This window comes from Panthera uncia (assembly GCF_023721935.1).
Source record: "Panthera uncia isolate 11264 chromosome A1 unlocalized genomic scaffold, Puncia_PCG_1.0 HiC_scaffold_17, whole genome shotgun sequence".
Lineage (NCBI taxonomy): Eukaryota > Metazoa > Chordata > Mammalia > Carnivora > Felidae > Panthera > Panthera uncia.
In genome coordinates this window covers 58,923,366-58,934,965 of record NW_026057577.1, presented here as the reverse complement: position 1 = coordinate 58,934,965, position 11,600 = coordinate 58,923,366, and the positions used below count along the sequence as shown (strand labels likewise).

The following is an 11,600-nucleotide window of genomic DNA, read 5'->3' as shown; positions in this document are numbered from 1 at the left end:
ACACACACACACACACACACACACACACACACACACACACACACACTGTTCATATGCTTAACTAATGATGAAGGAATTGCTAACTTGAACAATAAGGTATTTTTCTCACCATCTGACTGTAAAAACAATTAATACAATGATACCCAAAGATATCCAAAGAAAATGGGAGAAAATCTAACTGGAAGAGGTGGAAAACCAAAGCCTTGTTAGCATAGCACTTTTTAATGAAAACATCAACTGTCCTTAGCAGAGAAAGAAGGGCTTGACAGAGACCAAAGAGATTTTAGCCATCCAAGCCATCCTGTAGCACTACAACTGTTCAACAAATTATTGTTTATAATATCAAAACACTGGATGCAACTTAAGGGTCCTTTATTAGAGCGCTTGATAAATAAACTTTAGTCCCTCCCGAAAGTGGATTATTATCTATAAAAAATAGTAATGCAGCTGAATACTTACAGATATGGAAGATGTTCATGATATAAAGAATTGAGAAAATCATAAAACTATACATGTAACATGACCCCACTTGAAATATATATTTCCAAATGAAAACATTTGAAAGACAACACAACAGAACCTAACATGAATAGTACCTATCTCTGGGTCATATAATTATACATTTATTTCCTTTTTTTTGCTTATGCAATTTTTTATTTTTATTTTTACAATGAACAGGTGTTACTTTTGTAATAAGAAAAAAATAAATAAAAGTTATAAAACAAACAGGCAAAACCCTAAGTACTCAAGAATTTCTACTCTTTAAGAAACTATCTGTCTTAAAAAAAAAAAAAAAGAAACTATCTGTCTTTATACTGGATATGTATTCTTTCCCATGTACTTAAGGACCTTACAAAATAATGTGTTTAATATTGGAAATACTGGAAAGCAAAACATCTATTATGTTCCTTCTAGGACTTCGCTTCCCCCCACCTCCACCCAAACATGAAGACTATTGCCTACTGTACTTCAAAAAGGAAACAGAATTTTTTAATTTCCAGAGAATTGCAAGCTTTACATTTCCATCAGTAAGAACAAGGGAAAATGAGACAATATGTCTAAAAGTTCCATTCAGGACAAGCCATCTGCCAATGTGTGTTCAAGGTATGGGAACTGCATTCAACACTAAACTCTTGCTATTCTGGAGTCTTGCTTTCACTAGGATTATGCACATGATTTAGCTCAAGCTAAATTTACCCTATTTCAATCTTCAAGGCTCATCTAACCCATTGGCTTCTCTCTCAAGAGGCAGAGTTGGGATTAGTTGGTAATGAGTTTGGAGAGTGTTTTGAAAAGGAAATGAGACACAATTTTCTATTAATGTTATTACATTTCATTAATAGTGCCACGATCTAAGCACAACCTTCTACTGTTAGAGGTGAAATTACTACTACGAATCAGTCCAACTACCACGGTATGACAATTGAATACATACCAATAAGACTAGCAAGGCAGCTCACAGGAGAAAGGATACAAATTATTATTCAGTTGAGCTGATGATGGTAAGACTAATTAATTCAATAAAACAATCTATCAGAAACTTAACTTAATCTGATAATCTACAGCAACTAAGTTAACCAGATAATTTAGGTAGTACAGCCTTATTCGGAGTCCTATGAAACAGGCAGCTCCAAGAAGCAGCAAAATCCAAACCTGCAGCACACCATGAGGCTGTGTGTTCACATGTCAGGAATTCATACAACACAAAATATTAACCCCTAAGTTTAAAACTGCCAAATCCTATGTACAATCAGAAAACTTTTGAATTGTTTTGAAAAGCTTCCTCTTTTTTTTTAATGTTCATTTATTTTTGAGTGGAGAAGGGACAGAGAGAATGAGAGAGACCGAGAATCAGAAGTGGGCTCCACGATGACAGCAGAGACCTGATGTGGGGCTTGAACTCACAAAGTTGAGATCATGACCTGAGCCAAAGTCGGACACTTAACCAACTGAGCCACCCAGGCACCCCGAAAAGCTTCCTTTCTAACATCAAAAAGCAAAGGCAGCAGAAGCAAAAGCAAACAAGTGGGACTCCATCAAACTAAAAAGCTTCTGAACAGCAAAAGAAACCATCAACAAAATGAAATGACAACCTACTGAATGACAGAAAATATTGACAAATCATATCTGATAAGGGGTTATTATACAAACTATATAAAGAACTCCTAGAACTCAATAGCAAAAAAAGAATCTGATTTTTAAGTGGGCGGAAGATCTGAACAGATATTTTTTTCCAAAGAAAACATAGAGATGAGCACTGGGTGTTGTAGGTAAGTGATGAATCATGGGAATCTACTCCTGAAACCAAGAGCACACCGTATACACTGTATGTTAGCTAACTTGACAATAAATTATATTAAAAAGACATACAAGTGGCCAACAGGCACATGAGAAGATGTTCAACATCAGTAATCATCAGGGAAATTAAAACCACAATGAGTTATCACCTCACACCGGTTGGAATGGTTATTATCAAAGAGAAATACCAAGTGTTGGCAAGGATGTGGAGAAAAGGAAACTCTTGTGTACTGTTTGTGGGAATGTAAATTGGTGCAACCACTATGGAAAACAGTACGGAGGATCCTCAAAAAAAACTAAAAATAGAACTACTTATGATCCAGCAATTCCACTTCTGGGTATTCATCCAAAAACCCTAAAAACACTACTTCAAAAAGATATATACAGGTTCATGTTCACTGAACCATTACGTACAATAGTCAAGATATGGAAACCATCAAGTGTCCATTAATAGATGAATAAAGAAGATGTGGTATATGTATATCATGGAAAATTATTTAACCCAGGAAAGGAATGAAATCTTGCCATTTGTGACAACATGGAGGGACCTTGAGGGCATTATGCTCAGTGAAATAAGTCAGACACAGAAAGACAGATACTGTATGATCTCATTTTCTATGCGGCAACTAAAACAACAAGCAGCCAAGCTCATATACAGTGAGCATACTGGGGGGGGGGGGGGGGGTAGGGGTGGAGGCAAGGGTGAAAAGTGTCAAAGGGTACCAACTTCCAGTTATAAAACCAATAGGTCATGGGATTTCAAGTATAGCATGCTGATTATAGTTAATAATACAGTATTGCATATTTGAAAGTTGCTAAGAGAGAAAACCCCAAAAGTTTCCATTGCAGAAAATCATTTTTTTTGTAATGGCATATGGTGACAGATGTTAACTGGCTTTATTGTGGTGATCATTTCACAATGTATGCAATTTTGGAATCGTTATGTTTCATGTTCACCTGAAACTGATATATCCTTCTGTGCCAATTACACTTCAATTTTTTAAAAAAACTTTCTTACCTTCCTTGAAGAGAGGTCACAATGAATAAATAGACACTATAGTATTTCAAATATTTCAAGGCAAACTAAATGCAGTGTATTATTACCTACCCCCTGAAACCACTATTCTGGTTGCCTGGTCTGAAATCAAAAGGAGTTATTTGGTGACATGCAAAGTTTAAATGGGTTATTACTGCAATAGGAGAGGGAGGAATTGGAGACTTCCCTCAGAGGCATGCTTCACCCTGGGTTTGTGAGGAAGAACAACTTTCACTTCAACCTGTTTGACTCCTTCCAGCTTTATTTCATGCTGCAGTAATAAGTCAACAGGTGAAGGTCATCACTGGATGGCCAGTCAGAGCCCTAACATCTTTTCTTGCTTAAGTAATTTCTTCCTTTTGACCTTTACAAAAAAATCAGTTTAAACTTAAGTGCATTCTGCCCAATGGTCATTTTCACCCCATTTCACACAGAGGTTTGAAGATTATTCAGCTGTCTTTTCAAAGTATTTATCGAATTTTTACCTCTAGAAGAGAAACACCGACTTTTTGGTCCTTCCTGCTCTATTCATCTCAGGAATCAAGAGATGATGCCGACTCCCAAAGATGGTTTTGGGGGCCAAAGAGCAGCAAAGAGCCAGTAGCCTGGCAAAGAGAGTAAAGCTGCGTGTGCCTTTCTCGGGAACTTCGCTCCCGCCGGGTGGGAGTTTAGGGGGCAAAAGCTTAGGGGATGGCCGGCCAGAGAGAACCGCTGGGGATACAACCTGGATTTCAGGATGTGTTAGAGGTCTAGCGAAGGGTGAGCTCTGAAATGAACTCCACTTCTTTGCATGGACTGAAAATAAGTTTCGAATCCCCTAAAATGTTGTTTAGGGAAGTGGTCTCATGGCTGGATAATGGTCTCTCAGAAAATTCTGTACTCTAATCGCCACTTCCAATCACAAAATGCTGGGACTCGGACCCCAGAGGGTCAGAGAAGTACCGACGGAGGCCCCGGGAGCCAAGGGCCAAGCAGCGCGCGGAGCTGGTCCCTCCTGTCGTCCAAGCGGAGCGTGAAGGAGGAACCCGGGGCTCGTCGCCCCCGCCCCGGCGCGAGCCCACTTACCCTGGGGGGTGGCCTGGGCGCCGGCCCCTAGCCACGGCTGCAGGGCCAGGTGCAGCAGGAGGAAGGCGGCTCCGCGCGGGGCCAGCATATTGGCTCTTCCTGCAGCCGCGGACGCCCGCGAGCGAGGCGGCTTGGCCGTGCCTCGGTGTCCCCAGCTGCGCGCTGACCCTCCGTCGGGCCCCGCGGGCGGCGCAGGTGCAGGGTGCGCGGGGCGCGGCCTCCGGGGCTGCCGTCGGGGGCGGTGCAGAGCTGAGCGCACTAGGAGCTGCCTCCGCCGAGGGCGCCGGGCTCTTTATGGTCTGGCCGGCCGGAGCCGGGGGAGGGCCGAGGCCGGGGCGGCCCCCTTGGCGGGGAAGCCGGTTCGCCGGGAAGAGAGGGGGCAGCCGAGCGGGGAGCGTGGGCGGCGGAGGGGACGGACTGCGTGTGGCGAGGGGAAGGAGACGCGGTCTGGCGGGACCTGGGCGGGCGAGGGTTCTTGGGAGAGAGCGGGGCAGCCAGGGCTGCTCTGGGCACACAGGACGGGGGAGAGATGAAGTGACCCTGTGTTCCCCCCCCCCCCCCCCCCCCACGTTTCCTCCTTCTGTTTTCTGAGAAGAACCGCGCTTGGAGAGGCTTTGTAACGCCCGTAGCCCGTCGTAGGTTCCCTTGAGAATGAACCCTGAAGACTCTCCTGCCTCCTAAAGCGGTCCAGACAGCAATTGGTTTCTTTTATTTCAAGCTTTTCTTGAGTGCCTCGGATGTTGAATATTTTTCCCATCAAGTTTTAAGACACAAACAGTGAACGTTTGAAAGTTTTGAGTTTTTAACGGAAATAAAACACATCTCAAGGAATCAATCCGGACAGAACCATTTATAGGAGGGCGGTTTATTTTCAGTCTGGTTTCCAAACACTCTTGCATGCCCACTTCTGTTGCGTCCTCCCAAAAGATTCCATGTGACTGTTTGAAGGTCTGGGAGCAGGGAGCATACCGAAAGAGAGGGAAGGAACATAAGGAATTCATCTCTCTCCTAAGCGAAGCCCCCTAGGATAATGCGGATTAACCAGAGGAAAAGATATTTCAGAACAATGGCAAAATGTTTCCCTGTTAGAGAATCTTGAGTAATGGAGAAGATCCAGCAAAGTATTTCTATCCCTGTCGTCATGTCTCAAAGAATGTCACTTGAAAGGTTAGTAAGCTATGTGCCACAAGCTGGAAGATGAACCCATCATCTTATTTTCAAGCTGTGCAAGAATAACCCTTCACCTATTATGATTCCAGCCATTGCTGGTGACCTGGAGATTTGCAAGCTATCTTAGGATATCGCTTCTCTTTGAGGTCTACCATAGTTCTGGGTTTTATTTAATGCCACATTACACTAACGCCACTCTATGGAATGGGGTACCGCTTCTCTACATATGAGAGTGCACTGTAGCGAAAAAGGGCATGTGTTTCCAGCAATGTAACGGTAAACCAATGAAATGCCTGAAGAATGTTCAAATCTTCAAACTGTCCCCGACAGTGGCCTGGGTGAGAGCGGCCTCCAGGTTCCCAACTTCTGCTAGAAGCAGAACAGCTTTGCCTATTTATGTCTTCTACAATGGACTTACACAATAACTGTAGTTATTTGGAGGCAGATCTTAGTTTTTAGTCATCTTCATTTAGTCACCTTTGCTAGGTGACCCCAATTCTTAGGAGACGGCCAGCAAAATAGCTTGCCCAGGTAGACACACAATAAATTTTGCTTGAAACTGGATGACTACTAAGGGTAATGGATCAACAAGAGAACCAAGTGACTTTCTGCTAGCCCAGCATACTTAACAATCTAGTTTTGCTGCCAAAGAGCCTGGATGTTTATTAAACTATTCACTGGAGAATCTCACCCAGCTTTTTCTTTATGTCTTCCATAAGGGAGGAAGAGGAGGAACCAAGAGGAAAATCAATTATTTTTTATTATAATAAAATCCATTAAATTGGCTATGAAATCTATGATCAAGGAGGTGAAAAACTTAATCAGTTTCTTTTCTGTGCCACCTTATTAAAATATCTGTTGTTGCACTTATCACACTGGATTTTAATTTATCTTAATAACGCATTGTTGGGGGAGCCTGGGTGGCTCGGTCGGTTAAGTGTCCGACTTCGGCTTGCGTCATGATCTCACAGTTCATGGGTTCGAGCCCCATGTCGGGCTCTGTGCTGACAGCCCAGAGCCTGGAGCCTGCTTCAAATCTGTGTCTCCCTCTCTCTCTGCCCCTCCCCTGCTCTCACTCTGTCTCTCTGTCTTTCAAAAATAAATAAACATTACAAAAATAATAATGTATTGTTTATTTTACCCCAATATCAGACTATGAGCTCTCTAACACTCTTATTTATTTTTGTAGCCCCAATTGCAAGTATAGTGCCTAGCACCTACTGGTGAATAACTCACTGAACTGATTTTCCATCTTTCAGCAAAGTAGGTTATAAGAGTCTGTGATATGTTAGTAATCCATTTGTGAGAGAGGTTGCAAAAAACTGTCCCAGTTCTTTGTTCTTCCATCTACATATCTTTTGCCTTCCCACTATGATTCTCGGCTTGGTCATGTAACGTCCTTGGCCAATAGATTTTAGGAAATATGCCACATTCAGGAGCTTAAAAAGTATTTGTGTGATTGCACTTGCTTGCTTTTTCACGTCTACCTTTGCCATGATAGCATGGCTGTGCTAGCTTGTTGGAGGATGACAGACATGGAGCAGAGATGAGTCACCACGGTCATCCTAGGCAAAGCCACCTGAGATTAGCTGTCAGCTGACTCAGGTGAGTGAGCTCAGGCAAGATCAGCAGAGCTGTCTAGCCGACTCCAGACATGCGAATAAACGTTTATTTTTGGAGGTCATTAAGATTTTAGGATTGTTATGTAACTGACATAGTAGCAGTTACAGTAGGTAACTGATATACTAGGTGTCCTTCCATTTGTAACTGTTTAACACAGAATATAACATTTTTTATGTTTGCTCACAGCTTTCAATGTCTGCCACTCCCCTCCCCCTCAGCCCCATATCTGAGCAAGCCTGGGTGCTCCCTCCTTTGGTGCTGGCAGGAAGTTCCACTGTGCAAGCCCTAGACTATAGCCAGGAACCCTCACCCCAGCCTCACACCCTAACCACCACGAAAATCCCCAAACCATCTCCTTTCCCTGCTCTCTGAAGCCATCTTCACACAAGCTTGGGAGCCCATCCTACTCTCGCCAGAAAGCCTCACTATGTGGGTGATAAACTTTTTCAAACCCTTTGGCTACATGCGTGGCAACATCATCAGTCTCAATATCCAAACCTCATTTTGGATGTGGGGATACCCATCTGCTCCTACTCCTTCTGTTCTTTAGAAGTGCAAGAAGTTACTCATATTACATACTGCTATTGGGCACAACGAAGCAGAAGTTTTGCATATTTGTTAACTGATATTTGAATAGGGTTATCATTAGTTATGCCAAGTTTTCCACTTGAATTCTTGAAGGGAATGGAAATGGGAAATAATGATTAATATGTAAAGAAAGCTTGGGGGCACCTGGGTGGCTCAGTCAGTTAAGCATCTGACTCTTGACTTCAGCTGAGGTCATGAGCTCAGGGTCACGAGGTCATGAGATGGGGCCGTGCATCAAGCTCTGTGCTGAGCATGGAGCCTGCTTAGAATTCTCTGTCTCCCTCTCTCTCTCTGCCCCTCCCTCCCTCTCTCTCTCTCTCTCAAAAAATATAATAAAATAAAGATGGCTTAAAGGGAATATAGTTTACACCATGATGTGTGATAACATTTATGCCATAGCACAGGAAAATGCAGACTTTGGGTTACTATGTAGTTTAATGTTAATAACAAAGGAAGGTACTTGATAAAGTGACAGGAAAACAGCTTCTCTAGAAACTCATTAGCACAAATAAGGGTCTGTAAATTAGGTAGGGGGCTTTTGATTAGTGTGCAGTTAAAAGTAAAAAGCTTTTTTTCCCAGAAATTAAAAGATAGCAATTTAGGCACTGAAGATTAGTGAAGCGAAAAGAAATGTGTAAAATCACTCATTTTCAATCTCACTAAGAGTCTAAGTAGACTGTTAGAAAAACCTCTCATTAAGCTTCTTTAATATACTTTACTAAATGCTGTGTAAAAATTTCTTGGAAAAATGCAGTTGTGCAGACATTTACTACAAATAACTATGTCTACCCAACTTGAAGTCTAGGGAGAGTTTTGAAGCTAGCATTTCTTAAAGTAACTTGTCTCCTTCATTAAACAATACATTAATCCATCTGCATGGTAGTTCCTGCAATGTCAAGTGATAATCATGATTATTGTGCCAGGACAATACCAAATTTAGCGCCAGATGTCTAAATATATTTGCTAAGAAAATATGATGCAAAGTGCAATGAAATAATAGGACATAAAGAAAACTTGTAATAAATACTAAAATTCTATTCATTTGGATGTCAGGGGTTTAGAATTCGGGATAATTTGATTTGAATTGAAGTTTATCTATGGGGAAAAAAAAGGTTTGTAAGCAAACAAATAGTATCACTTGAATTCCTGGGGACATGTTTAATCTAACTAAAAGAATGAACATATAAAGGATCTTAGTTAACTATCAATAGGAAAACTGGTATAACTAATTACAAATGAGCCTTAATGAGTTCATAAAAGAGTTGGATTAGATATACACAATTTTTCTAATTCCAAATTCTAAAATTATGTGGGTGTTGCTATCCAATCAGTGACAAAATTGTTAAGCTAGAAAGGATAGTTGCCTGTCAGGTATGAAATCTTAATTAGAGAGAGTTTGTTCTCATTAATGTGATCAGTTTAGCAACAAATATTTACTATGTGTCCATCACTTAATATACTTAACAAATATTTATTGACAGTCTTCTAGAATGTGCCCAGCATGCTGTTAGACAATGCCATACAATGATGAATAAAACATAGTTCTTGATCTTCAGCTCACAGTTTACTCAGGAAACCAGATGATGTAAATAATATGATAAGATCTATAGTAGACACGTGTCCTAAGAAACAAGGAAATACTTAGGAGAAAGTAACTTGTAGTTAGAATTGGAAAAGACTTCCTAGAAGGGCTGGCTTTTCATTTGAATCATGAAGGATGAGAATCTCCATGTGACAAAGTAAGGGAAGAACACAACAAACAGGAAACGCATGTTATATGCAAGAGCATCAAGGGACATATCAAGACAATATCTGGGGTTCTGACCTTGGCAACTTGGTGGACTGTAGTGCCATCCACCAAGATATGACGGGGAGGTGATGATTTGTCTTGGCTGTATTGAGGTGAAGGCACCTTCAAGACATTCAAATGGAGCTATCCATTAGGCATTTAGTTTCATGAGTATGTAACTAGGAGAGAATTGGGTTGACATCATAAATTTATAGGTAGCAATATAGGTACCTATATAAGCCATAGGCATAGATAAGACTACCTAAGAAAAGTGTAAGATCAGGGAAGAACATTGATGAACACTACACTTCAGAGCCAGTAGAGAAGGAGAAACCAACAATAAAGAGAGAAAGATGTAAAAGAAGCTAAGGAAAGTGTAGTGTCAGGGAGGAATGGTAAACAGTATCAGCACTTTTGAGAGGTCAAGCAAGGTAAGGACTAAAAGACCGTGCTTGGGTTTATCAACCCAGAAGTCAACGGTGATACTGTTGAAAGCAGCTTGATGGAGTAGTGTGGGTGAAAGGAAGGCAGAGTAATGCCATCAATGAGTGAGGACCACAGAATAGGCAGTGGAGATAGTAAGGGTAACAATAAAAGTAAGGTAACTTTGAAAAAGCTTGCCTATGAAGTGGAAGGTGGAGATAGCACAGTAACCATTGGGAGAAGTATGAATGTATTTTCATGTATTTTGAAGAAAGCTCCTGCTAGGGAGGGAGTCATTGATACATCATTTTTCGTAATCAAGGGGCACTAAAAGTATAACTAGCATCATGTATTGGTCTAGGATATTTGATATTTGATATTTTCTTTTAATTTAAATTTTAGTTAACATACAGCGCAATGTCGGTTTCAAGAGTAGAATTCAGTGATTCATCACTTACATACAACACCCAGTGCTCATCACAATAAGGGCTGTCTTTAGTACCCATCACCCACCTAACCTGTCTCCCATCCATCTCCCTCCATAAACCCATAGTTTGTTCTCTATTATTAACAGCCTCTTGTGGTTTGTTTCCCCTCTCTTTTCTACCCACCTCTTTCCATATGTTCATCTGTTTTGTTTCTTAAATTCAACATATGAGTGAAATTATATGGTGTTTGTCTTTCTATGATTGACTTATTTTGCTTAGCATAATATAGTCTAGCTCCATCCATGTCATTGCAAATGGCAAGACTTCATTCTTTTTGATGGCTGAGTAATATTCCATTGTATATGTATATACTATGTCTTCTTTATCCATTTATCAGTCAATGGACATTTGGGCTATGTCCATATTTTGGCTATTACTGATAATGTTACTATAAACATTGGGGTGCATGTACCCCTTCAAATATTTATTTTTGTATCCTTTGGGTAAATACCTAATCATGCAATTGCTGGATTGTATGGTAGTTCTATTTTTTTTGAGAAACCTCCATACTGTTCTCCAGAGTGGCTGCATCAGTTTGCATTCCCACCAGCAGTGCAAGAGGGTTCCCCTCTCTCTGCATCCTGGCCAACACCTGCTATTTGTGTTGTTAATTTTAGCCATTTGGACAGGTGTGAGGTCGTATCTCATCGTGGTTTATTTTTTTAAAAGGATGTTAGCATTTTATTTTTTTAAGTTTATTTATTTATTTTGAGAAAGAGTGCACACAAGTGGGGAAGGGGCTGAGAGAGGTAGAGAGAGAATTCGAAGCAGGCTCCACACCAACAGTGCAGAGCCATTACAGGGCTCGAACTATTAACCATGAGATCTTCACCTGAGCCAAAGTCGGATGCTTAAGTGACTGAGCCACCCAGCCATCATGGTTGTGATTTCTATTTCCCTGATGATAAGTGACATTGAGCATCTTTTTCATGTGTCTGTTAGCCATCTGGATGTCTTCTTTGGAAAAGTGTCTATTCTTATTTTCTGCCCATTTCTTAACTGGGTTATTTGTTTTTTGGGTGTTAAGTTTGTTAAGTTCTTTATAGATTTTGGATACTAACCCTTTATCTGATATGTCATTTGCAACTATCTTCTCCTATTCCATAGGCTACCTTTTAAT

General features: G+C 40.9%; 1 protein-coding gene across 1 annotated transcript in view; it reads right to left on the bottom strand.

The window, feature by feature from the left end:
- Positions 1–4,662, bottom strand: part of THBS4 (thrombospondin 4) — a 45,452-nt gene extending 40,790 nt beyond the window's left edge. Inside the window, exon 1 of the mRNA XM_049649713.1 lies at positions 4,400–4,662. Coding sequence (XP_049505670.1) covers positions 4,400–4,487 — 88 coding nt within the window. The 5' untranslated portion in view covers positions 4,488–4,662. The remainder of the gene's footprint in view (positions 1–4,399) is intronic.
- Between the last annotated feature and the right edge of the window lie 6,938 nt (positions 4,663–11,600).